We start from the raw sequence: 27743 nt of genomic DNA, 5'->3' as shown, positions 1-27743 counted from the left end.
TGATATAAATTTAACTCCCCACCACACACAGTATTATGTTGTTCAAGCGAGTTACACCGTAATCATAAACATTAAAACACTGCTTGCATGTTAAATGCTACAGCAATAATAATCAAACAGTTCATCAGTACTGGGTGGGGTCACATCTGGCTTTTTTTTATTTTTTATATCATGTATTGCTTATCTGATTTAAAATAACTGTAACTGATACAATCATATTGGTTGACAAAAAAAGGGGGAAAAAAACCCTATAAAACCTAAAAAATTAGAATTTTTTATGACTGCTCAATTCATGTTAAATTCTCCTCCCATTTTGACAATTTTAGACAAAGGTTTCCATGGTGACTGTATACAGCAGCTGTCTGATGCACCCCCCTACCCACTCATCCTCCCAAACCCCTCCCAACCCCAACCACTCCTCCAGCTTCTTCTTGGTGAATCAGCCGGCGTCCATGTGGGAAAGAGCACCAGTGCAATAAACTATTAAACAGGGTTTTAGTGCTTGTGTGTGCATGTGTGAGTTTGTGGATTCGTGAGTGGATATTTTGTGTTTATGTGTAAGTTTCTATGCGAGTGCACGCCCCCCGCACCCATGCAGAGTTTATGAGTGGGAGGCCTCCACCAGCAGAGGGGTATTAAATGGATGATGTTTGTGTTATTCCTCAAATCCAGAGCAATAATTTCACAACTCAGTAACAGAAACCCATAACCACATCAACAGGCTTGTTCTTGGATGGTGGCTCCATGTCCTGACAGTGTCTTTCAACCTTTTCCTAACAGTGTGTTGTGCTGGACAAACACATCTCTGTGGCATTAAGAGTGTGAAGAAGAGGTTTCTAAGAACAAATGCTTTATAGCTACTTGAATGAATTACAGGCTGTGAAATATCTTTCAAATACCTGCAGATTAATACAGTTTATTTTGTCTGATATTATCTGAATATCTATTATACTAAGGATTCTTTTAGCAGATTCTTAAATGCCTTGCATGGGTTCCTAAATAGCAAGCCAAAACACATCTTTTTAAATGGATGCAATTGCACATTTAGCCTGCTCAGCAATCTTGGCCCTCTATGTCTGTTAATGTGTCATGTGATGGTTTTAACTGGCATTAGCATAACCTTATTAATGTGTGACTTTTCAATTTCATGTCAATCTAATGCTTTCATTCAAATGTTGGTCTGGAAGGAAAACAAAATGACCCTACTCCTTCCTCTGTCTCCACACAGAACATGGAAACATAATAATAAATACAAAGCCACAGCTAGATACTGTGTGCAGAACATCAGTGTGTAAAACACACAATACACTACTCACAGCATATGAGTGCATCAGCATGTATAATGTATGTGTCAGTGTGACTGTATCCGTGCAGGCTTGCCACTCCATTCAGTGAGGTCCCCTGTGGATTTCATAGCAAAGTAACACTTTCCCTCCCTGTCAGAAGCTCAGTTGATATCTGGAACACACCAACTGAGACCGGAGACAGGCATGCTTTTTATGCCTTGCTGGAGAAATGGATTGCACCCATGACGTATGAGGCCCAAACTTCCAAAACCTCTCAGCTGCTTACCTGTCAGAAAAAAAGGGTTTAAAAAAGCATTATATTTTAAAAGAATTATAATTAAGAAATTAATGAAGCAATGCAAAATGTATATTTATATGTCTTTTCTTATGTACAAACTGTCTCTTTTTTTTTGTTGCAAAAAATGTTTTTGTTTACACTGTATTTTAAGGCCAAATATAATCCAATTAATGGCATGGAAAATTTTGTGTGGATCCCATTTCTCTTATTCACAGTCAAAATTAATTATGGTCATTATGATAATGTTTCAAATGTGGGCAGGATTAACTGAAACTACAACATGAGACTGCAGATTACTGCTGATAATGTCAAACAGTGATGAGTGCACCGCCTGGGATGTCTGTCTACACACAGTGTTTCTGTGATGATCTGGGGTAAGGGTGGCTGTGAATAATAGAGGAAGTCAGGATCAGAGCGAGACTTGGATATGTGAGATGAATGAGGGTGTTATTTTTAGATGGATGTTCATCAGGGCCTCTCTCTCCCTCACTCTCCCTCTCAGTCCTCTCATAGCCTGTCCTGATAGCAACTCTTGTGCTCCCACAAGAGCTAGTAGCGAAAGACTTAAGAATATGGACACATAAAAAAAGAGCAAACCAGTGACAGTATTGGTTGTAATTTAAATGTCCTGTTATCACTACAGAAAAGGTCAATTTTAATTAGTCATCCAATCATGTATAACGTGTTTAACAAGTTAATATTTCTGCTGGTAGCAGGACTTGTTTATGACACAAATTGATTCACAATAAATATGTTTTCATCTAAAGATTCAATGTAAAATATGGAAGCTATCAAAGTGTGGAAGGATTCAACATTTTATGGGGATTAAATAAACTGAAATCTTCTCAGATCATGATATGATTCCTTCTTAACCAACTATCACCTTCTTTTGTTTTACTTTAGACAAGGCAGAGTCCAGTCATCTTGACTCAGACTATGAGCCTCCATGATGCAGACATCTGTCACTTTAATGCAAGCAAATGATTGAATAGTCCTGGGGCACAATAAGGGCGGTCGAGGTGGGGGAAGTGGTGAATGCATGTATATGTCACGTGAAAGGGAGTGTAAGACCCCAAACATCTGTTATCCTATTCAGAGGAAATAGATCTTTGTTCTTGCCCAAAGCTGGCTGATTGGCTGCTGCAGCATTTTGTCTGATAATCAAACTGTGATTACAATAGAGAGCCGTCTTGCTTTTGAGCAGATTGAGGTATAGTGCTGTAAAAGCCAGCAGTGACAGAAGCAAATGGATTGCACAGAGGTAAAGGAGGCCAAGAGCTGTGGTTACTGAAGCCTTGACTGAAGCTAAAACTCATGCCATAAAACTTTCAGAGCAGAGCAAAGCCAAGCTTTCAATCCAAGTCAATCCCTGGCACTTCCTGTGCTTGTTATTTTATGCACATAGAGGTGATGCAAACAACACCAGTCCTGCTCCTTTGCTGTGTATCTGTAAACAATCTTATACTACTTCTGATGTGTGTGCTTTTTATCATTACATATAAGGGAGCTGTTGGCACAAGGCCAAGAATTAAAATCTTCAAATGACTGGTCGGATGAGTCAGGCCCTGCATGGTCCAATACAGTACAATATAACTCGATCATATTGGAGATGCCTTGAGTTCACGAGGAGCCCGAGGGAGTCTGTCCTGTTTCCAAGCAGAATAAATGGTCCTAAGTAACCATTTCCACTGGAAAAAAAAACTCACACTAACCTGTTTTCAAATCAAATCTTTCTAATTTCCTGTTTTCATATAATGACATCACAGATTCAGAGAAATGCGGAGAGAAATGAATGGCATACACAAATCCAAATTAAATTTCTTATGTATCCCCTGACAATATTAAGTAAGGCCTACAGTCTCCCCTCTGTAAAGACTAAATGTTTTTCCTACTCGGTATGGAAACATTTTTGTGATTTTGAAAAAAATAAATAAACATGAGAGGATAACACAGCAACAGCCATGAATCCCAAGGAGCTACCAAAGTTTTTAATGTTTGTAAATACAACCTCAGCGTCCATGACTGAATGACATGGATGTCGGACTTGTGATCACCGACCCAAAGTCTAATAATTTAAGTCTAAATATAAGCAAACAACAGAATATGTTTCAATCTTTTCATGTACGCTTGGTAAAACTTTTTCAAACTATACTATCTAACTATATGTTATGACAAGGACAAGCAGGACATACACAGAAAGATCATGCATTATGGTCAAATTTAAATGCTGACAGAAAACCTTCAATTCTATATAAACATGCTGTACTTGCTCTTGCTCAATGCCAGCTGTCACATATTGTCCATTGAGTTTTCAGTTATAATTTCTGGCATAAAGTGAATTGCTGTAGGTGCACCTCTTGCTTGAAGTGGAAAAGTTAAGTGCATGTACATCCCTAATTCTTACGTGTGCATAGGACCATATCAGAAAACTATTAAGTAGCCCACTACATTTAAATGTTTTCAGTGAATAGAAGATAGTAGGAGATAATTGCTGATGTTCACAACAACAATTTCAGTTAAAGAGTAACAAGACAAAGTGAAATCTGATTTGGCTGAATTGTGCACAAACTGCCAAAGGGTTATTAATTTGAAATGAAAACAGGAAGCCGGTTGACAAATGGGAAGTATCATCTGATTGAATATTTGATGGTAGTTTAAATTCAGCAGCACTAAACATTCACGGGAAAACAAATAGCATATTCATAACAAATACGATGTTAACATACCTACAGAAATGACACCAATATGTTCTGCTGTTAGACTGAATTGAAGCCACAGATGTTTTCGCTCTGTTACTAGTGGTAGTGACCCAACTCTTAGCTCGATGCTCCATGTCTTTATTTAATGCTGGTTGGGGGTAGGAATTCACTTCCAACACTCTACTGTGTCATTGTGTGACTCCAGGGGCCACCTACCTATTTTCAAACTGCGAAAATTGGCGGTTAAGGAAATTACCATCAACATAGGGAATGTGCAAATGTCAGCTGTACAGGTCCATACAAAAGTGTTACTTCTTCACCAAGCACCCCTTCACTGTTGCATGGATGGAAGCCATAAGTGTGGTCATTGTGTTCGTGAAAGAGGGAGGCACAAAAACTCGTTCATTTTTCGGAAAGTGAGCAGACAAAGGCTTGCAGATATTTTGGCTGGTGATGCATTAAAGTATTGCAGTCGTGTGTTCCGGTAAGCGCAGAGCGGCCCGTGCGACTTGAGACAACACTACCCTGTTGAAATTCACACAATACAAGCAATTTACCATAGTACACATAGTTATGGAGCTTACTAATGGAAGTACGTATAATGCAGGGCCATGCATACTACTGAGCATTTTGGAAAGGGGGGGGGGTATTATAAAGTTTCAGGGTTTAATTGAAGTCCATATCCAAGGGCAATTCAAACGACTGAACACAAGGTGTGTTTAACGTTGCGAGTGCCTGCGTCCAATCATTGTTCAGAGAGACGCGTACAGAAAGAGAGGGCAGTCCGGTCTGTGCAACCTGTTTTCTTCCAATGAGAGCAGCCTGCTGCGTGCAGCGCTCATTTCCGTGCAGCCCCGGCCCTCCCAGCGATGATGTAATGTCATGAATATTGAAACAGGTTGCTTGGTGGTCGGGAGGCGCTCGAGTCAGCATCTATTCTGCCTCCCCATCACCACTACCCTTTCAGCATCCGACAAAAACACAGAAAACGGTAAGAAATGCATTTGGGGGTTATTTATTTCCACGTGGTAATGACTTCTCTTGGAGCACACAGGCGTGTTTTAGATGAATGTGACAGCAGTAACCTGTATGAAGGGCGAATGTCTGATTATGATCCACATTATGTTCTCTAGCCATCTGTCAGGCCTCTAAGGTGGGATTTACTTTCGCTGCTCCCACATGTTAATTTGTACAAGATAATAAATTCGTCTACATTGAATTGCGCTTTTTTCTTTGTTAATGTTATTCAGTTAGTTAAGCTCAATGACCGACAGTTGATTCTTGGTGCTTTTAAAACCAAAGCAACAAAATAAAAATGCAGAAACTGCCAACACGTGGGCAGCTGGATAAAAAGACGTTTTGTTTGTTGCTTTAGACACTTTTGTTTCATCCATTTGAGTCATCGGGCATGTTGGATGTAAGATGATGGCTGACAGGAAACGGCTGTAAGTCTGGATGCCTCTCTTTTAGTATCAAGTGTCTGGTTCATCCTTTGTTTCTGTTGGATGGGTCCGGTCGGGGTTCATATCAGGAGCCACAGAACCGGTGTTTTCAGCTGTTAACAGGCAGCACTGTTTAATTGGCTGGCTGCTGCTTGAAGTTTGATAGCCAATGACATTACCTTGTCTTTTGCTTGCTCTCTTTCTCGCCCACTGCCCACCCTTTGGGCGCATATGACGCGAATGTGGATTGTCTAATTACCCGAGCTGCTGCTGATCTCACACACATCTCATTACACAAGGGCTGACGGCCGACTGCACAATCTCTGGTGGATATCTCTGCACTGACATTGTACCTAATTAGGCTTTGTAAAATTGCTTGTTTTCCCATTTCTTTTTACTTTAAGCTTTAATCAGTGACAGAAACTTGGATTATATTTGATCGACCTGTAGAGCAGTGTCACCCTCTCCACGTTTTGCAGCGTTTATACCTGAAAAGCTAATTGTTTTCCAGCTGCAGGGATATTGGTGAAGGGGATGGATGTTGTCGAAGATGAGCTGAGCCTCTGACACCATGATGAACCCATCATCTGCCGACTCGCCGCGGCAGCCAGACAATAGCAGCCGGAAGCAGCAGCAGCAGCAGCGATCGTCGTCTCCGGCCGGGCTGAAAGACACTGGATCTAAAAGTACTCAGAAGGGCAGCAACTCGTCAAAGCCCATCACGTCAAAGCAAGCAGGAGGGGGAGGGAGAAGTAGCCGAGGTCATTCCCCCGTTTCCACAGGCAGGGAGCGGCAGGCCGGAGGCGCTCCTGCCGTCAGAGGCGCGGCTGCTGTCCAGGCTGCTGGTGCTGAAAGCCCGACGCTGAGCAGGCCCGCGGCGGCGGCGGCAGACAGAGGCGCCGAGGACTCCCCCCGCCTCGTCGCTGATGCTCCTTCGCCCTCGAGAGCAGATCCGAACCGGGTTGTCTCCGACCAGCCCTGCGCATCCAAATCCCCCAAACTGCGGAGCAAAAACCCAAGAGGAGGAGAGGCCGCCGCGGCTACAAGTAGCAGCAAGAAGAGCTCCAAAAGCACGGTCGGCTGCGGACCCGGTTTCTGGAAGGAGGGATGTTTGCAGTCCGAGCTAATACAGTTTCACTTGAATAAGAGCTTGGGAAAGAAAGGGACAAAGATGCAGACGAAATCAGCATCTCCACCGGCGTCAGAGCCGGAGCTGTCCCCCGAACCTCAACAACCGGCTCTGCAGCCAGACCAGAGACTGCAAGATGAGATCGAGAGGCTGGAGGATGAAAACGATGACCTCAAGGTAAACTGATTCGGATATGATTCAAGCTTGACAGTTCATTTAAAAGGTAATTTCAGTGTAGTTGTACCTGTTGTATTTGCCTGCAGGGTGTATGGTAGCCTAGTTATAGTGCTAGTGAAGAATATATTTTTGAGAGGGCCTGATAATTTTGTGGACAGATGCAGGGTTTAACAATTTTGGGATGCATTTTATTTTGCTAGAATGAAATCGAGGAGATGCGGGCAGAGATGGATGAGATGCGGGACACCTTCTACGAAGAAGATGCCTGCCAGCTGCATGACATGCGCAGAGAGCTGGAGAGAGCCAACAAGAACTGTCGGATCCTCCAGTATCGGCTAAAGAAGGCTGAGAGAAAGAGGCTTAGGTTCACAGAAACCGGCCAAGTGGATGGAGAGCTGCTTAGAAGTCTGGAGCAAGACCTTAAGGTGCGCCTGTGGAGAGTCGACCATCATCCCCCTGTATATTCAGGATCAATAACCATCAGTGTAACTCCCTTCTTTCCTTCTTTCTCTGTTTATTTTGTTTTGGCTCCTGTTCCAGGTAGCGAAGGATGTGTCTGTGCGCTTGCACCATGAGCTGGAAAATGTGGAGGAGAAGAGGACAAAGACGGAGGAGGAGAATGAGAAGCTGAGGCAGCAGCTGATAGAGGTGGAGATCACCAAACAGGCCCTGCAAAATGAACTCGAGAAAGCCAAAGAGGTGAGAGGCACCTTCTGTGACACTTATCCAATGCAAATTGTTGTCTGAAGCCTAGAAGTTAGGTTGATAATATGAAATGCCATTTGAGATCTACTATTACTGAAAGGTGGGTGAACAGTGCAGTGTTTGTAAGACAGTAATGGTGGTCAGTCTCTGACAAATACAACTGTCAATGTTTACAATATACTACATAATTCTATATCAGACTTTCTAAACTGTGTTTCTGCAAATAGCTGTAAAAAAGTTATTGTTTTAAAAAACAACAACATACAGGCTGAAGACATACTTAACAGCCGATATTTGCGGTGATGGTTTGACTATGGACTCAAATTGGAAATAATTTCCATAATACAGATGGAAAAAGTAAATGTAAAACAAACCTCAAGTTGTAGATAAGTCTGGTTAAGCACAACATCAGAAAACCAGTGTCCTGTTCACTGCCAATGGAGCAGCCCCCACTGCCCTGCAGTAACATCACAGATTTGTGTCTTAACGTCCTTTTACATTTTGTGAGATACACAAATGTGATTCTTTTCTGGGGTTGTATTTCACTTAAAGGCTCTAAAATAACACTTTCACTGAGAGCACCTCTGATTTGCATTTGAATATTTTACCAGAAGTGTTCTTGAGGGTGAGTTTAAGCAGTCCTGTTTTTCCATTAGTGAGCCTTCGGTGTTCCATAAATCTGGATGATATCACTGCCTTTAGTAAGAAAACAGCAAGCGAGTGATGATGATGATGATGATGATGTAACCACTGTTTCCTGCAGCTCTCACTAAAAAGAAAAGGAAGCAAGGATGGGCAGAAAGCTGAAAGAAAGACTCCACAGACCCCAATCGAGGTGAGTCAGCATTTACATTATTAAATTATGAAGGTATAGGCTTAATAATGAGGTTATTTTCCAATGCAATTTCCAAATGAAAACAAAATGTAATATGCAGAACTGGGCATCAGAGAGTCATAATTTAAAGCAGGCGAAAGTAAGATGGAAAAACATGAGCATCACCACATTACTCCACTACAATGTATGCTGAGGCAATTAATTATTTCCAGGAATGTAAGCTTTTTAAACAAGTTACCAATTGATTACACAAGAAAAGTTTGTCTGAAAATACAGTTTGCACTCAAAACACTGAAACCACTGTACAAAAAAAAAATAAAAAATGTTCACTCTTCACAGGAGGACAATGAGGATCTAAAATGCCAGTTAGCCTTCATCAAGGAGGAAGCCATCTTGATGAGGAAAAAGATGGCAAAGATTGACAAAGAGAAGGATCGACTCGAGCAGGAGCTGCAGAAGTACCGATCCTTCTACGGGGACGTGGACAGCCCTCTGTCTAAAGGTGAGGCCGGAGGGCCTCCCACCACCCGAGAGTCTGAGCTGAAGCTCCGCTTACGCCTGGTGGAGGAGGAGGCTAACATCTTGGGGAGGAAGATTGTAGAGTTGGAGGTGGAGAACAGGGGGCTGAAGGCGGAGCTGGACGACATGAGGGAGGAAAGGTACTTTGCACTTATTCATTCAAATCTTGAGGAATAAACTAGTACCAAGCTGGCAGAAATGTGATAGCTTTTATGGAGTGAAAAACATCATATTCCCACACTGTGGAGAATGAAATCTGCAATTTGTGACACAGAAAGTAACTGAAACCTTTGTTTTTTGAAGAACTAGAAAAGATTTGGGTCAGCAAACCACATGTCATAGTTATCAGTGCTTCTTTTCTCTGTTTTCCTAGTCTGGCGGCATCAGGACTGGATGGCTCGAGCAGTGGAGGTCAACAGAGCCGAGAGCAGGGCGAGGCGCTGTCGGAGCTGAGGCAGCAGCTTCAGCTGGTGGAGGATGAGGCTGAACTTCTCCGCAGGAATTTAGCAGATGTAGAGGAAGAGAACAAAAAGGTGGGTGGTGTAGACTTTCTATAAAAAATAAAAAAATCACCTAAGAGTTCTTTCTTTTGAGTCAAGAAGAAACTAGTTTTGACTACGCAAAGTCACTGCTTTAAAAGTACAAGTTATAAAATGTATAAAATGCCCCATACAGTTTTTCTGTCTGAAAAACTTTAAATAATTTCCATCGCAAATGCAGCAGACTGATAGTTTATGCGCCCAGTTTTATCTCTGCTACACAACACTGCTTTAATTTTAGCAATGTGAGATGTTACGTGTCTCCTCTTTCCTATTTGTTGCTATTTCTGGTATCATCAGTGACTTTGAAGCATTGAAGCTGTCTGCTATCTGAATTCATACTAAACAAACATGGGAATAAGACTCAGTTTCATCTTCAGGTGACAAATGAGCTCAATAAACTTAAATACAAGGCTGGATCCCATGAACCTGGATCAAGACATGGAGGAGGTTTGTTTGTTTTTAATCTCTCAATAAGTTGTTGTTGCACGTAATAGAACAGCACTGCAGAGAAAGGGAAGGATATCTCTCCTTTTACAGCTTAAAAATGTGTTTCATAAAACCTCCAGGATATGCGCATTAAAGTCTAATTTGTGGAGGTGTTCCACTTTTCCTTGTTGCCTCATTTCAACCCAAGGAGGAGCTGACCCTGCTAAACTGGAGGCCCTCCAGGAGGAGCTGAAAGCAGCACGTCTGCAGATCAATGAACTGAGCGGCAAAGTCATGCAGCTCCAGTACGAGAACCGCGTGTTGCTCTCCAACATGCAGCGCTATGACCTGGCCTCCCACTTGGGCATCCGCAGCAGCCCCCGGGACAGTGACGCGGAGAGCGACGGAGGGCGGGACGACGACACGCCCTCGGCCTCTGCTTCCTCCCCTCGCCTCCTCCCGCCCCACCGCAAGCGCGAGGGCCCCATTGGAGGGGAGAGTGACTCGGACGAGGTGAGGAACATCCGCTGCCTCACCCCGACGCGCTCCCTTTACTCACCAGTAGATAGCCGTTTTTTATCCAGAAGCCTGAAGGACCGACAACAGATGATAGACATCCGCATCGAGGCGGAGAGGCTGGGTCGGACCATCGATAGGCTCATCACTGACACCAGCACTATCATCGCTGAGGCCCGAGTATACGTCAACACTGGGGAGCTGTTTGCAAGACTGGATGAGGATGAGGAGGGTGGCAGGTAATTAATACACAAAGAAGTATTATAAATGATCTCTCCGCTGTTATTGTATTGTGCAAACCTTGCATTCTAATTTGCATGATTTTTCAAATAGGATCAGAGAGCATGAGCTGCTGTATCGTATCAACGCCCAGATGAAGGCCTTCAGGAAGGAGTTGCAGAGCTTCATAGACCGGCTGGAGGTCCCCAAACAGGACGACAAACAAACAGAGGAGCCACTGTCTGTAAGCTGTGCAATCGCACAAGTGACGGTCCATTTCATGTTGTCTTAACATGCACTTTTCTTCTTCTGACCGCTTGTTATTCTGCTCTTCCCTTCCACCACCCCCCTTTTCATTTAACTGTCATCCATCCAGATGTTTCAGCCCATTATTTTGCTGATCCTCATTCTTGTTCTGTTCTCTTCACTCTCTTACGCCACCATTTTTAAATTGGTATTTCTTTTCACCCTGTTCTTTGTTCTGTGAAGCACATGTTCAGTATCATATTATATATATTTTTCATTGTTTCCTTTTTTTTTCTACTTATTCATTCATTTCAATTTTGTTATGTTGAACACATCACATTAAGGTCACTCAAGGTACAGGACATTATCATATTCCAAGTATGACTCAAGCCACTCAGATGCTTTCAACCTTTATTGGAGACTACACACCTTGGAGCGAGTTAGGTGAGTATGTCATTAAATTCTCTGTGTTTTCAGTTGCTCTGCCGAAGGTAAATTTCTTCTCAGGACTGTGTGGGCAGGTATAGGCTGTGTTTGATTGACATGTCTCACTTTCCTGTTAATTAGGGTAGGACAATTAATTTAGCTTTAAAAATGCTGTGGAAACGCTTTCGCCGATGTTGGTAAGTGCAAAGAACCGATAATGTCGAGGTGCTAAAAAAAAAAAACCCTTTTCTGTTGCTTTTGCACCAATTTATTATTGCCTACAGTTTGAAATGTCTGTAAATTCAAAAGTTTATATGATTTTCTTGACCAATCCAACTTTTACTTTGTATGTGTACATTTTTCATGTGACCACAGCAATAATCAAATCCATGAGGAGTACTTTGTAAATACTGAAGTTTGTGTACACACAGACCACACACACACACACTCCCACAATAACATTGACACTCAAACTGTCTGACAAACAAACATGATGTTTATGGATCTTGGGTAACTGTACTGAATCATGACAAAATGTCAACTGTAACAAATCATCCAGACAGCCGTGGGCGACATGATGTGGGCATCGTACCCACATTTAGATTGTGCTTATGTGACTTTCAGGGTTGTGTAAAAAAAAAAAAAAAGGTCCTGAGGTGGGTCAGAAAAATCAAGCCAAAGGTTTTTCCTATGAAGGATCTGTTTAAACCAGCGGACATGACCACCGTGCAGGACCGGGGTGGGGGTGGGGGGGACCGGCCCGTCCACTTCTTTCATCCCACCGGTGGGATGTTTTACGTCACATATTAGGGCCAGCTGTGGAGGGAGAGAGAGAGAGAGAGAGAGAGAGAGGGAGGGGGAGGAGGGGGGGAGAAAGAGAGAGAAAGGGACATTTTATTCCAGTTAATGAAAGCATCGTTTCAGCTGCAGGCTCTCGCTCTCCAGTTGTTTTTGACTAACCTCTGCAGTCCTCTTCAGACAGTATTTCAGCTGAAATGCATCCTCCCGAAGCTGCTGATGAATGAGGACATTCATTACAATATTATAAGAGCAGGTAAGGGTCCGGTGTTCAGTCAAATGACACGTGCTGCGCAGTTGTTGTTGTTGGTTGTTTTTTTTGTGTGTGCGCTTGAGCGGAACATTTGACAGACAGACGTTTAAAAAAAGAGGTCAACGTTACCTCTAACTCGCGTTACTTCTACTTACCCTGCTCGTTACTCCGCTGCAGTAACGACGGGACGAGTTACTTTCTCAGGCCCTGCGTTACAACCAGTGGACCTGTAGTTGCTAGCCACCTTTGTGCTATCTCTCGGTCCGGATCAACACACTCCGACCCGCCGTCGCTCCCCTCGTGGTAGTCGTCCCCCTTCGTGCTCGATGAGACACGGCGGGAGGAAGGACTCCCACAAAAAGAGGACAGGAAGACAAACTTGGCTCTGTTTACGGGCGAGGTAAGACACCCCGGGTTTATTTGCGACAGCAGCTGATATTGAGTTGACCGGTTTCTTCTTCCTGGGTCGTGAGAAGTCGTTTGTTGTCAGTGACGGTTTGCTCTCAGCTGTGTTTCAGTCTCCCGCGTCGCGACGCGTGACTTGGTCCGTTGCCATGGGTACAGCGCAAGGTGGCGACGTAATTAGAGCAGTCCGGTGTTGATGAACGGACGTTCCCGCGCGGCCTCGTCCAGGCGCCGCTCAGCTATCTGGCTACAGGAAAATAAACTCGTGGTTACAGGGGGGGTAAAAATACTCCGCTGCTCTTGCATCAGAGCACTCACTGATATTTTGGGGATCTTCTCCCGTTCGCCGCGGAGTGGTTACCGGGTGGTTACCGGGTGTCTGTCGCCGCCTGTGAGCGGGGCCAAGAGGCGCGACACGGAGAGCGGCCCGAGATCACCACAAAACGTGTGAAAAGCAAACAGCGCCGTTGTGGAGCAGCGAGGAGACCTTTGGAAGATATTTAGAGAAAACCACGCGGGAACTGGCGACCGAATGACGGCTGGACTTTTGTCCCGGTGAAGATATGGAGGGGACCGACGCGTCCGGTCCCGTCGCAGCGACTGCTGCCCTGAGTGCTGCTGTGTGGCCGACGGGGGATCTGGCCGGGTTTGGATAATTGAAAAACTTGATGGGAAAGTGTGCTGAACTGAACCAATCTACACTTTACAGAGCAGAAATGGATATTTACAGAATAGCTTGGTGATCGGCTACTGATAATTTACTCGATTAAGTTGTTTTTTTTTAATTTTTTTAATTTTTATTTTAATGTACTGGAGATATGTGGACTGCGTTTATGAACGGCTCGGGGCTACACGGTGGGGGCGGTGCTGGCGGGGGGTACGTCCCGTCTCAGGGATGGGAGTTTGTCCCATGCGCCAGGATGGAGAGGGCAGACAGAGGAAGTGGCAAAAGCCGCAGCCCGCTGAGGAGGATCTCTTCTCCACCCACCGTCTTCAGTCAGATCTACGAGCCCCAGTTTGGCGCTTCACCAGGCGGAGGAGAGGGTGGAGCAGGAACCCAGTTTGAGATCCTCCGGGGACAAATGTGGCCGGGTCCCGAGCCCCCGCAGCAGCAGCAGCAGCAAACACAACACACACGGCTAAAAATGAAATTTGAGGTTTTGAAAAAGCGACACGTACAGGACAAAGAAGAATGGATGCGCGAGAAGGAGACGTTGTTGAGAGAAGTGGCTGACATACAAGTAATTGGGAATTTCTGACCACCCCTGTGAAAGCTAAATATAGTTGTGTGTGCATTTGGCATCAGCAGTCTCCTGAAATGATGCATTTTTTTTTCTGTGCCAGTCTATAAGTTAAAAGTCTAGTTTTCCCACAGCGTTCCTTCCAATTCAAAACTTCCTTATTTGATATATCAGTGTAAACGCTGTAATTTACAAATAAATGATTTCATTCTTGGTTCCTCCGTGATCGTGATTTGAACAGCAGTGCTGTCGCTGCAGACAGCTCATCTGGCATGTTTGATTGACAGGCTTGCTGCCAACTGTGTCTCCATGCAGGGAGGGGAGAACAGGAGGATTCTGCTGGACCTGAAGACGGTTTTAGAGGAAGTGCAGGCGGAGGTGAAGAGAGAGGAGGAGAAGAGGAGTGAGCTCCAGCTGCAGTATACCAGAGACAGATGTGCTTGGGAGCTGGAGAAAGCTGAACTCAAATGCAGGATTGCGCAGGTAGGTGAGGGATGATGCTGTTGGACGGGTGGGATTTTGAGTCTTGGGCTGTAAAAAGCAAACAAATAACTTTGGTGCATTAGATAGTGGTGTGTGTGTGTGTGTGTGTGTGTGTGTGTGTGTGTGTGTGTGTGTGTGTGTGTGTGTGTGTGTGTGTGTGTGTGCAGGTGCGTGCACAAGTTGGGAGGGCAGTTATCCAAAAGCAGTCACATTTATCATGTTTTGCAGCAGTCCTTAAGTGCAACACTGCCCATGCAGGGCAGACGGCTTTGTTTCAGTAATTTAGATTCTTGTGTATATTATCTTTACCACTTTCCCATGTCTGTGCATGTCTGGCATTCAGTGTGGTGCAACTTGGACTCACCACCCATATGGCAGGGTGATAAGTCACCATGGCATGCATCCAACTCGAGCCTCAGTTGAGACAAAAGATTTGCACAGAGGAGACGAAATTAGTTATCCCCGCTCAGCCAGACAATGACACCCAACTTGGCTTTTAACAGCCAGCTCTCAGTAGATGAAATATTGGCCTACTTTGGCAATGAAATGGGCAGAAAATAGTTAAGTTTGCATACCAGTGCCATGCTGTGTCAGGCAGTGTACGGATCACTTGAACAACCATGCATAGCTTTTCTTCAAAGCAATGTGGCTTTAAGGATTTACCTTCTTTTTTTTTTTTTTCTGGTTCTATGAGAATTTCTTTGGCTGCCCTAAAGTAGACGTCTAAACCGGATGAGACTTGTTCAGTCTTTGTAGATCAAAAAATTGAAAACTTTTGTTTCCGTGAAATCTGCTCAGATTTAGGTTTCAGCTCTGTGTGCTGACTGTCTTTGCACGTCTCTGTGCTTGTTTTATCTCTAGTTTCTTTGTGATGTTATTACACCCCATCTTTATCTGCCAGTTGAAGCCCATATGATCCCTATCACAGACTTAACAGTGAACGTTTATGCATTCACCCCTCTCTCACAGCTCTCTTTTTGTTGTCTCATTGCAGTGACGAAGCTCAGAAATTCAATGATATGGTGCTGGACATTAGCAAGGTGGTGCAATGATGCTGCAGAGCAAAAGGGAGAAATCACTGATAGCAGAGGAATTAAACAGTAACTTGGCTTTACCAGATCACAGATCTCTCACACACAGAGATGGTTTAACTACCACAATGTTATTTCCTTTATGTGAAAAGTCACTTCAGCTGTTATCTTTGTCTCACCAGCCTTCTCTCAGTGTGGCTGCCAAAGAGACATTTAAAAACAGACAGTTACTGTTTTGCGTTGTGTTTGTAAATCATTTAGTTAGTTTACCTGTCACTTCGGAGAGCTTTATTTAGGGCAGGACGCATCAGTGTCTCACGGTCCTTTTTATTTATTTGCAAAGTGCTCTTGATTGTGTGTGTGAATATTTCAAATGTACAGTAATTTAACATGAAAACACACATGCGGACACTCACATACAGTTTCTTATGCTGAAACAGACCAAGAGAAATGTGACTTGAAGTGAAGCCATGCAGAGCAGGCTTAGCTCCATTGTAAAAGTGGTTTTGTCTTGATGCCACATCCTGCCACAGTTTATACTTTTGGGTACATATTTACCAAGTGCTACTGCACATAAGGTTCAAAACACAAGCCAGGTTTTCTGAAATCATTTTCAGCTGAGTAATCAAACCACTAATTTACACACTTGTTACTAACTTGTCTCTCACATGGGGCAAGTTCAAAAATTGTCCATAAACAAATGTTTGTCTTCTTCTAGTACAGCAAAGTAAGATTATATGCAATTTGGCTGTTGATTTTCTACTTGATTGTTGAAATCATTCTCCTTATAATCCACTGTTAAATGCAACATTTTGACAGAATAGAAAAGATAGTGTTGGATTGGACCGAATTGCCGTTTAGTTTCAATTCTTTGATTAATATACAAACTGCCCAACAAATCAAATGTGGCTTGTGATTTTAGACTGTATGCAAATCAATGCAAGGAGGTCAGTCTAGTAAAATGGGTGTTCCTTCATTTCACTTCGAAGTGAACTGTGAACAGTTTCAACATAGGTGAGAAAGTCCTCGTTCATTTTCCACACTTTTGTTTCACTGTACCAGGAGACACGACGGCCCATTTTTAGCTCAGACAGAGTGAAAGCAGAGGGAGTTAATGAGCTAGAAGGTAATCATTAGGGCAGTTTAAATGTTAGTACGGATTACCCTGATGGCCATCCAGATTAGTACCGAGTTGAAAATGAATTATAGAACAGGAGCCCTTAAATGCAATCAACTGAGTCATACAGTCAAATTTGGTTCAGCTCTCTCAACAGTTTTTAAAAAAATTTTATAATGAACTTTTTTTGTATTTAACTGCTATCTGCACAGCTAGCTCATTTATTACTGCACTTTGAAGAAAGTAAAGAGTAGTAACACCCCACCGCAGAGAGGAAGTTTATGAATTAAAGAGGTAGTGGGTAGTTAAGAACCCAGGTCCACTCAGTTTGATTTTTGAGGTAGTTTTTAGGGAACCTGTAAGTGAAATGGCATCTGGACATTGTCATGGTGAAGAAATCCTTATCGGTGCCGAAGCAGGAAAGATTGACTGAACTGCGATATAAACAAATCTTACACATTTTTGATTTATTATGTTTGTCATTTGAGTGGACAAGAAACTGAAGGAAGCTTCAAACAGCCATATCAGTGTATCGGTTTGAATTTGGATTAGCTGATACTGTATGTCATAAAATAGCATTGCCCTATATTATGGGCTCTAATCCCATGCAAGTCAGTTAAGCATAAACAGTGTGGCAGCTTATCAACCAGTTGTATGTTCTGTTGAGATTTATTTCACACCTTTCTGCCCTGTGGGCTATGGCTGTATGTCACTACTGTACATTGTTTCCACATCCTTTTTGGGCACCTCTACCACTAAATACCAAGAAAGCGTCCAAGGTCTTAGGCTGGATATTTCCAGGCATATTTTTCCGCATGCCACTGATTTATGAATGCTGCTGGCAGCTAGGAGACATCTCACTCTGACTTAGCAGCCAACTCCCCCTCCTCCATCTACCTCGCTCCCCGCCTCCCTGCGGAATGTGACATTGTACAAGGCTGTGTGTCCACTATTTATAGTGGGTCACCCTGGTGACACAGTTACCTTTATATACCCTGTGCCATACAGTGACCGTCAGGGTGGCCAAGAACAGCTGGAGGTGGCTCTTCAAGACTGAATTTAATGTGTATTTTTGCGAGTGTGTTTCCCTGAGCTAGGTGTGATACTGGTGATCTGAGTCCTTTGTTTACAAGTGCAGTTCCTGCAGAATATAAGGACAATTTCCTGTCTCAATCAATCAGTGTGGAGTTTGGCTCTTTATTATAAATCCAAGCATCTTTTTTTTTTTTTTTTTTTGCATTTTCACTATTTGTTTACATTTGTATGTTTAAATAGATTGTGGACAGCACCCATCATCATCATCCATCTCTAATTGTGGAGAACTTTAAGAGCCACAGGCAGACAGAATGGTTTGACTTGTTTTTCTACTCCATAATTTCTTGACCCCAGGCCACAGGCAGAAATAGCACCATGACTGAGGCTTGTAAGAAGGATTTGGTTGATGTCTGTGGCGGAACACTGAAATAACACATTCAGGTTTGCTCATATGCACAAACTACATACACACTCGCAAAAACAGAGGCACGTGAATATATGCACATGCACAGGCGTTGTCTTGGGCTCCTTCCAGTAACAAAGCCAACATTTCTTTCTGCTTTTTTACTAGCAACAAAAAGGCACATTTACCACAGAATGTACAGATATATGCACTAAAACACACCCTTATTCCCATTTCTTGAAAAGAGCATTTACTAGATCAGATAATTTTCTGTCAACATGACATTTCAGATGGACTTTTTCCCAACATGATTACCATATAATGAGAGGTCACACATACTTTATCAAATTCACTTTGTTTAAAAAAAAAAAAAAGAAGTCTTTTAAGTGAATTCAGGAGTCTGACTTTGGAGCAGTCTGATTCAGTTCAGTTTTGCAAGGTTTCTTTTCATTCTTAGTGAAGTGATAACATTGTTTCATCTGAAGGCTTTGGTCCTAACACAGGGGAAATCCCGTGGGAAATGCCCATGGTATTTTACTTGAAAAGGGCATTGAAAAGGGACCCAATAAGATTGGCATTTTTTCTAAAGTTAGAGTTAAAATGAATCAAAAGTTTGTTCTTATTTGTGTTGAGAGATTATCTGCATATGAAACTGTGTTTCTCTTAAAAACCGGATCACCAGAGTATCGTCTGACAAAGGCCACATCTACAGACATATTTTGCCAGGCCAGAATCTGCCATATCCTGCACTGTATCCTGTGTTAGTGAAGTACCATAGAAAAGAAAAATGAACCCTGAACCCAGGAACCCAGTGTGTTAGTTCTTGCAGGATATTTTCACTGTTCAATCTGTTGTCTTTTCTCCCTCTTCCCTCCTATGAACCCACTCACACTCATCCCCACGGTGCATTATTCCCCCACTTCCTCCACCTTCTCTTCCTGCCACTCCTTCATTCTCTTAATTCCACTTTTAACATTTTCTCCCACCCCCGACTTGGGTGTCTTGTCATCTGTCTCTCGTCCTCTGGTTGTCCAACTGCAATTTTTTTCCTTTTTCTCCACTTCTCTCCCACTGTTTCTTTTCCATCTCGCCGTTCACTTTTCTCTCCTCCTCTGTGCCCTCTGCACTCCCTGTCTGTCTTCTCTCAGTTGGAGGACAGAGAAACTACTGGGTTGAGCGGAGGGGTCCAGTCAGCAGGAGGTCCTGGCTGTGTGCCGTCACGGAGTCCTCGAGAACAACAAGGCGAGACCTCAATGCTCCGCAGGGAGAGGGAAGAGCAGCGGAGGATCCTGGTAAACACACAGTCAACGGCCATGGACCTGCGCTGTCGCCTGGAGCACAATGAGAGGGATTGGCTGAGGGAGAAGGCTGAGCTGCTGGAAAGGTTCGACTCGGAGAGAAGAGAGTGGGACAGCCAGCTGAAGGACATGCAGAGGAAAATAGAACAGGTAAGATGCTCTGAGTGTGTCTAAATGAGAATATAGCCACATTTTTTCAAGGTTTAAAAGATTTTGGGTTGTGGTTGATGCTGGATTTAGATCAAAGTAAGGCAAGACTGTAGATATCAGAACACTCTCAAAAACATGAAATACAGTTTCCAAACATTTGTTTTTGTATTCATGCGTTTTTTAATTGCCCATTATTCTGAGAATGTTTGACCTAAATTGTGTGGTATATGGCTTGTTATGTGCTGAGCTGCCCGCAGTGTGTAACACTCCCCTCCTACACATCCTGTTCACCATCAACACCGTCAAAACAACATCCCTGATCAGTGCAAACGTCAAGTTTAAGGAAAGGAAGGAGGCGAAGGAGGAGGGTGAGAGTTCTGCTCGTTCTCTGGTCTCTGTGTACTGAGACAAAGGTAGTGAATGAATCAGTCTTTGACTTAGAGTGGAGTCGACAGGGAAGCTGACATACAATAGAATCACTTCTTAAAAGAGATAAAAAAAAATATACTCCTCCATAGGTGGACAATATTGGTGTTAGTCTGAAGATCCAAACAGAAATGCTTACTCATAGACAGTCATTGGTTTCATTTTGCCTCATTTTTGGCCAGTAGAGAGTGCATTGACAAGATGCCCCTCGTTCCACCCTTGTTTAAAATTCACGCATTTCTGAAGAGAAAGCTGAATGAGTCAGCACAACTTCATGCTTAGAAATGTGCCCGATTGTGTCGGTGAGAGCTGGATGACTCAAAGGAATTGGCAATAATTGAGATAATTAATTTATTATTATTTTTCAAACTAAAACGCAATAAGTTAGCTGGTTCCAGTTTTTCAAAAGTGATAATTTGCTGCAACATAACAGTAGAGCCTTTTGATCTTATGTGACAGTAAAAATCTTTGGATTTTAGCAATCTGAAGAAGTCACATTCACCACGAGGAACTTGTTTCTGGTCAAAAAAAATTGTATCCATTCATCAGCAAAGTTTAGCAGATGTATTTATTCTGAAAACGAATAAGAAAGTGTAACTTCTTTAACAAGTTGTGAGGGAGAAAAACAGAGGGATTGGATTAAAATGAATAGACAGGAAAATATAACAAGATAGGACAGGGCAGATAGGGAAGAAGTTCAAAATGGATTAATGGGCCTAGAAATGAGCGACAAAGCCAATGAAAGAGACAGTTTATCATGGGAGATGACAAATCCCAAGTCTACCGGCGGATTAAAATCTGACATGCCTAGAAGAGCAGATTAGTGTGTTTTTCTTTTGTTTTTTTAAGCCATACCCAAGTAGTTGGACAGAGAGCGAAAGCACTGGAACAATTTGCTATGAAAAGAACATGTGGCTCTCATTTGCCCCTGTGAGACCAGAAAATGAGAGAGGAAAACAACAGAGGACTAAAGCAGGCTAAGAGGCAGTAGTCCCATCTAGACATTGCGTGATGGGAAGGGAGCCCAGTCAACATGAAATAGTTACTATTTTGAGATTGCCATGGTAGGAGGCCAGAGGTTATCCAATTTTATTTGAAGGAATTCTTTGAATGTTTTTTTTTTTAATCTTCTGTGATCTAAAAATGTCTTGCCTGACTTTTCATCATCCAGCATTAGTTAGGATGATGAGAAGTCAGGCGTAAGCAGTGAATGAATACAGAATAGTACTGAATAATCATATTGTTCCATTTAGATTCTTTACACTGTCGGAGCCTTTCATGATTGACTCATTTCCTGTCTTTTATCTCATCCCAACCATCCCGTGAATAGTTGCAGAAAGTACTACTGTAATGTAGGCTGCAACACATTAGTCTGATAATAGTTGTATAGTGGTTTACTTGATAATGTCTTTAGATAAAATGTGACCACAAAAATGTATTTATACTTTGAGTTTTCATATTTAGATAGTTTCTTCAATTATTGGCAATGTTTCTTTTCCTTCATTACTTAAAAACCTGTTGTTGTCAAAGTGTGTTAATATAGGTGAATCAATCTTAATTCCTATTTCTTCTTACCATTTCTAGCTGTACTGTGAGGTGAGAGCCAAGCGAGGGGGGGCCGCACTGCACACCGGGAGGCGGGATGTGGATGAGGTCGTGAATAGGCTCAGCATATGTTCGACCAGCACAGGCTCCAGTCTGCTCACTGACAACTCCCGCTCCGAGCCGCTCAGCAGCAGCAGCAGCAGCAGCAGTCAGTCAGAACCAAACAGACATCCAGCTTTACCTGGCTTTGGTCACAGCAGAATCAGCAGTGGTGATGGTGGTTGTGGTGGCAGAAACAGTCACCACAGCACCTGTTTCCAGGCAGACGGCCTCTGTGGGTTTAATGTTGGCGCTCAGTTCACTCAGCATGAACGTTCACAACCTCAGCTTGTGGATGAATTGAGACCCGGAGGCATTTGGCAGCAAGACTCAGCCACTGATTGTAAGGAAGCTGTGGATACAACAGAGCTGGATGCTATTTTTCATGGAGCTCCTGGATGTGGAGTACCACAGGAATATGATCCTAAAGGGAATGAAAATAGTATCCATGTTGGTCCACAACAAAGTCATCTTTGGTCCCCAATGAGTTACGACAGCGAGAAAAAGAAGAACACCACTGCTCTCAATGCTGTGAGTGTCTCAAACTGTTGACTAATAAAACTATATTTATAGACAGTATATTTCCTATCTCTGGCCTTGTCTTTGCGATACAGTCATAAACTTGTTTAATTACCAGTGTAAGCAGTGTTTCTGTACTCTCTCTCCTGTACCCCCGTTTCAAACAGTCTTTGGTTGATTTGTGTAATCAATCTTCTTTATCTGCCTCACCACCAATTTAAAGCGCTACGTTTTATTTGTATAAGCCACAATATTCAACTTCTCTTTGTCTTTCTCTCTCTGTCTCAGGCTCTGAAGGAGATAGCCCGTGTAAGTGAGGAGCTTTGCAGTTACCAGGATGAAATCAGAAAGAAGAGCGGAGATAAGAGGTACAATATCTGCCGAGGTTTATCACGCACATACTGTCAATGTTGTGTTTGTTTTAGTGCTGCGAGGGAATAATAAAGTGTATTTTAACATGTCTCTCTTGAAAACCAGTGAAAAATGAAGCTATATCTGAGATGTAAATTACATGGACTCGTTATGTGATTCGGGTAAATTTACTCTAACTCCTTTCAGGAATCGATCTGAATCCCTTTGTCCACCCGAGGAAAGTGAGATGCTCTTTGGCCATGATAAAACCCGCCTGGAGGTCGATGAATATCCTTGTGACCTCAACCAGATCTACGATGATCTTCGGGCCCTGGAGAGGGAAAATTGGATCACCTTGTCACCGGATAACACCTGGAAGGCCGATGACGTGCTGAGCGAATCCCGGACAACAAACACCGCTGACCCAGACAGCTACAGAGGCTCACAGACAAGCCCTGGAGTACACCCTGAAATAGATACAGCAGCCCCACCCATCCCTCCCCGCTCCTCCTCCTGGAATCTGAGCGCTCCCACCCATCCAGACACAGAACTCCACATCCCAGAATCCCCCGTAACGACAGTGGGGAAGTGCCATAGCCCCTGTGTTTTAGGGGACAGAAAATGTAGCAGCCCATCCATTGTCAGGAAGTTTGAGGCTATGCTGCAAGAAAATGAAGGAAAAGTTTTTATGGATGGTGTGATGGCATCATGCTCTGTACCTACTAACTCCAACTGTAACATGGGCTGCTGCCACAACCGCTGGTCCTGTGATGCAGGCAAGTGTACGAGCAGCAAGTTGTCTGCATATGGAACAGTCCAGAAAAGCTTCTCTGAAGTCAACATACTGAGCGCTGCAAAAGACTTGCGCTCAGATTACCACGCTGGTGTTGGGAGCTTAACAAGCCGTGAGCTACAAATGCCTCCAGTTGTCAGAGAGTTACCTGTAGATTTACTCCTGTCCTCTCTGGAAATACCACCTGTCAGCACCAACCTCCAGGGCTCCAGAAGAAACATAATGCTGGAACAAAAAACAGCTGAGTTCAACAGGACTTTGTTTCAGGCTGAGATGGGCCGCGGGGTAGAGGAACCAGACAGTTGTACTGTAACAGATGCCGACTCTGTGGGTTGCCAACCGGTCATTACTGCATTAGATGAGATTCTACTTCCTAAAGAACCTGAAATTCAGCTACATTGCACTGATGTCACCACTAGCGTCATGGGTGCGCATCCTGATGGGACGTTATCCCTCTCCATCTCAGAGTCCACAATACAGAACTCAGAGGTCCAACCAAGGCGAATGAGATGTGCTACTGAAGCCCATGAGGTCAGAATAAAGGAAGAAACTCCTTCCGTCCTTTCACATGAACAAACACAGGCCGGACTCAGGGAAGCCACAATAACCTCTCAGAGTTCTGTTCATCAGTGTGAAGTCAAGCACAAAGTTCAAACAGCAAGCAGTACTTCCAGGAAAACGCAACCCAGAGCGGCCACAGGGGCTCTTTTTCCTGAGCCTGTCCTGCCTGCAAATACCCAGCCAAGTCAGCCTGTGGAGGATTCCAGCTCGAAGAAGGAGAATCCCCATGGAGCGAAGCCTCAGCCAGCCAGAGCTGGTGTCTCACTCCAGCAGTCGTCTGCCGAGAACAAACAAAGACAGATGACACAGCCAAGACATGGTTCTGTTTCTCCTTACCAGTCCGACTCCTCCAGACCTGGGCCTCGCATGATGAATGACCATCCCTGGAAGCCCCTCACTCTTGCTGCGTATCCACGGCCTGAGGGGTCCAGGTCCAACTACGGAGCACTGGAAAGGATTCTGAAAAATTATGAGAGTGCAGCTCGGGCGCAACAGAACCAGAGCCAACAGAACGAGATGCCTTCAAGCCCTAGCTTCAGTGTTAGGCAGGAGGAGGACGTCCTCCAATTGGACATGCTGGACATGGACCCTCTCCCTCTACCTCCTGCTCTGAGATACACACAGACTTCACACACCTCTCAGACACACACCACACGTGCACAGTTCAGCAGCCACTGTACCATGGGTGTGAAAGAGATGCAGCTTATAGTGCAGGTGGGTAGACTCTGACAGAAGTATCCACTACACTACATACATGCAGATATGTTGCCTTTCAGCAGGTGTGCTGTTCACTGCAGGTGTTAACATTCAGAGGATTTCTTTTGGAATAAAACATGCAAGGCTGCACTATGTTTGGTCTAAAATATAATTAAACTATTTCTTTCAAGGTCAGTCGTGCCAGTGGACCTGGATGAACTTGTACATTTCATTTTGTTCCATTACATTGTGAAACATGAAGCAATTGCCCTTGACTGAGGACAGCTCCGGTGGGAACGTTGTTTATTTCTGGTATGTGCTAAGAGACAGAAGCAGGCCAAAGCCTCCATTATAATCTGGGCATCTGGGCCATTCCTTTGCTTAAAGGCTCCCAACAGAAGGAATTGGCAGTGTGGCACATCAAGTTTAAACCAGGCAGGAGGTCTATCGGCCGCACCAGCTTGTCTTTCATCTTTCAGTCCTTCCATGGGGCCTCGTAGTGGAAGTGTTTTTCTGGCCTTTGTGTTGTAATTACAGAACTATCTGCAAGAAGCCAGCTGACTAAATGCCCTTGACAGACCACAGGCATGAGAAAGCTGAAGTGATTACACTGCTTTAAAGTCATGCAAATGTCAAAGAAGTCATGGCAGCAATTATCAAGCTGATTTTATTTGACCTCATGAAAAGAATGTAATCAGAGGCACCGGTTTAGTTAAAGTCAAACTGAGGAGCACTGTCCAAGATAAAAAGATGATTCTGAAGAGCGGGTAGGTGGTGGGACTTTATGGACTTCCCTCCGGACCAAAAGCAAAGGCACCGTCTTGTGACCTCTTCACATGAGCGTGCTGCTTTTTTAAGTGTTCCCATTTGAAATATGCCTGTTGTTTTTCCTAGGGTCAAGAAGACAACAGATGGAACACGTGACAAAATGTAAAGTATCTGAGTGTGTGAATTTGATTGTAGACAGGACGGTGTGAAAATCCTAAAATGTTAATCTATTTGTTTCTCCACAGGAAAATGAAGAGCCTTCTGTCTCCTCGTCCTCCGTCCACAAGAACTTTTCGAGGCCTGCCCGTCCAGCCAACCGCCGCCTTCCCTCCCGATGGGCGAGCCGCTCCTCCACCTCGTCATCCTCCACATCCTCCTCTCCCTGTACCACGCCCGTTGTGCCTCCAGCCTTTCCCCTTCAGAAACACAGTTCCTCCTTAACCTACTCACACGCCTTTCACATAGAGACAGTCATCATTTGATCTCCATCTCACCGTGCGTTTGAGCCAACCAGATGCCTTCAGTGAAAACCTCCGAACTCTCAAACTTCCTTTTTCTTTTCCCTCTTTTTACTGTTGTATATACCAAACCCAGACTGCTTCTCCACCACTAGAGACTCTGAAGTGCTTTAGTTGTGAGTTCATCGACTCACTGTTAGAATGTATGTGGCATCCAGTGGAGCTTCACTGACCAAGAAAGGCAAGTAAAGGATCTGAAGCTTCACTTATTCAGCAGTTCACTGATGACCTGGCCAGGCATCATGCATAGCATCCGAGGACAGTGAAAGCATCACTCTCCGAGGAATGAGCACAGCCAACGTGTCATTCGTTCATGCCAACCGCCTGAAAACATATCCTACGCTCAGGTCTGGATTCTAGCTTTGACTAGTGTAGCCTTGCAGATCTACCAACAACAGACCCCTCACTGCTCCCTCTGATCTATTCACTGCATTTCAGACTTTCAGAACAAGTGATATGCAGAATGATGATGTACTTTATTTGGTATTATTTTGTGCAACATGTTTAAATGCTTCTTGCACAAAGTATGATGTTCCATGCACAATTTGCAGCATCATGTCGAATACAGAGACAAAGACAGCGAAGCAAAGAGTCCTGCAGCATCACTCTGTGTGCTGAATGACGCAGCGTCGCTTTCCTGCCTTCTTGAATATGACCTACACGCCTGGACTGTACCTTGCCTGTGACAAACATTTTGTTTTAAACTCATGTTTGGCTTTACGTTTTTTCATCAAGCAGAAACAACATTTACTTGATATCAACAGATTAAAATGCGAGTTCCTTTTTTTTCTTTTTTTAAATAACTTTGTACCAAAGGCTTATGCGGTTTCCTGATTTGAAATATACATTCATTTGTTTGTAATGACATTAATTTTCTCTGTCCACCCACTGTGGATGTTTTCCAAACAAAATGTACATTTAACCTCATCTATGAGAGCCTTCTTTTTGCATAACATACTCAATGATGCTTATGAAAGATATAGAAAAGCCCTTTTTGTACTTTTACTAAATCTGATTAGACACATATCAGGACATTACTTTTATGTTTTTTTTTTTTTTTCGGGTCAAAGTGGTGAATCATAATGAAGGTGATGCCTTTGCTGTTAATTTTGTGTAATAAATATAAGGACTTAATGCTTTCTCTTCTCTTTTCACATCACGTGCCAGAGTACCTACATTTGGATTACACTAAAACTGGTTCTGGGAAGCTTAAACCAATTTGTGAAAGCAGCAATAGACATTATTAAGATAGTGTTGTTATAAAGTAGAATATCAGAAGTTGAGTGGGGCTTTGTGATTATACTTGTCAGTAATTTAGCCCCCAGACTACAAGCTAAGCCGACCTTTCCACTGTTCAGTTGCCAAGCCTTGTTGCCGGACATCCTCGATCCTTAGCCTTACAGTAAAGCAATAATATCATAAGTTGTGAACATCAATGAAACTTTGCACATAAATATTTATGTGACCGTTGAACTCCGAGATGAAGCACCCGAACTAAATGACTGTCTGGCTCGTCTCGGTTCAATCTTGCTGGCTGTCATCTTCGGTGACACCGTGATCTCTTCTTCTGAGTGATGGCTGCAGAGCTGCGTGACGGCAGCAGAGGAATCGTCTGTCTCTGGGATAGTATGTGTGTGTCTGTGCTTTTGTAGGTTTTTGTAACGTATGTTTGAATTCTGCTGTAAATGTTTTATACTTTTCTTTTCCTGAATATGATTTTGTTTACATCAGATGAGGTAATGAGCATCATTTTATTTATTTTTTTTACTTGATCTTAAACATAAAAAA

General features: G+C 43.4%; 2 protein-coding genes and 1 long non-coding RNA gene across 5 annotated transcripts; 2 read left to right on the top strand and 1 right to left on the bottom strand.

Moving 5' to 3' along the window:
- Nucleotides 1-5167: 5167 nt before the first annotated feature.
- LOC138617831 (microtubule cross-linking factor 3) lies at nucleotides 5168-14566 on the top strand. Of its 3 annotated transcripts, XM_069693139.1 has the most exons (13): nucleotides 5168-5274; nucleotides 6237-7031; nucleotides 7232-7456; nucleotides 7572-7730; nucleotides 8500-8571; nucleotides 8911-9230; nucleotides 9464-9623; nucleotides 10010-10079; nucleotides 10267-10813; nucleotides 10908-11037; nucleotides 11170-11483; nucleotides 12444-12519; nucleotides 14478-14555. In XM_069693139.1, exons 2-11 carry the CDS (start codon nucleotides 6297-6299, stop codon nucleotides 11278-11280), a joined length of 2529 nt encoding a protein of 842 aa, XP_069549240.1. In that variant the 5' UTR covers nucleotides 5168-5274; nucleotides 6237-6296; the 3' UTR covers nucleotides 11281-11483; nucleotides 12444-12519; nucleotides 14478-14555. The 3 variants fall into 3 exon arrangements, with proteins under 3 accessions (XP_069549240.1, XP_069549238.1, XP_069549239.1); XM_069693137.1 differs by lacking the exon at nucleotides 12444-12519 and having other exon boundaries at nucleotides 14478-14566; XM_069693138.1 differs by lacking the exons at nucleotides 5168-5274; nucleotides 12444-12519 and having other exon boundaries at nucleotides 6028-7031; nucleotides 14478-14566.
- On the bottom strand, nucleotides 12202-13492 carry LOC138617832 (uncharacterized). The gene is made up of 3 exons (XR_011310684.1): nucleotides 12672-13492; nucleotides 12426-12479; nucleotides 12202-12281 (listed from the first exon to the last, which is right to left on the bottom strand). It is a non-coding gene; the product is annotated as an uncharacterized lncRNA (long non-coding RNA).
- On the top strand, nucleotides 14070-27089 carry mtcl3a (MTCL family member 3a). The gene is made up of 6 exons (XM_069693136.1): nucleotides 14070-14645; nucleotides 19380-19679; nucleotides 21690-22280; nucleotides 22557-22636; nucleotides 22827-24687; nucleotides 25683-27089. Exons 1-6 carry the CDS (start codon nucleotides 14472-14474, stop codon nucleotides 25917-25919), a joined length of 3243 nt encoding a protein of 1080 aa, XP_069549237.1. The 5' UTR covers nucleotides 14070-14471; the 3' UTR covers nucleotides 25920-27089.
- Nucleotides 27090-27743: the final 654 nt, after the last annotated feature.

This window comes from Brachyistius frenatus, unplaced genomic scaffold (assembly GCF_029030835.1).
Source record: "Brachyistius frenatus isolate BFR_SWC_R1_liver_20210118 unplaced genomic scaffold, ASM2903083v1 Contig_14, whole genome shotgun sequence".
Lineage (NCBI taxonomy): Eukaryota > Metazoa > Chordata > Actinopteri > Embiotocidae > Brachyistius > Brachyistius frenatus.
The sequence above is the reverse complement of the archived record's forward strand: the minus strand, read 5'-3'. Positions and strand labels throughout refer to the sequence as shown.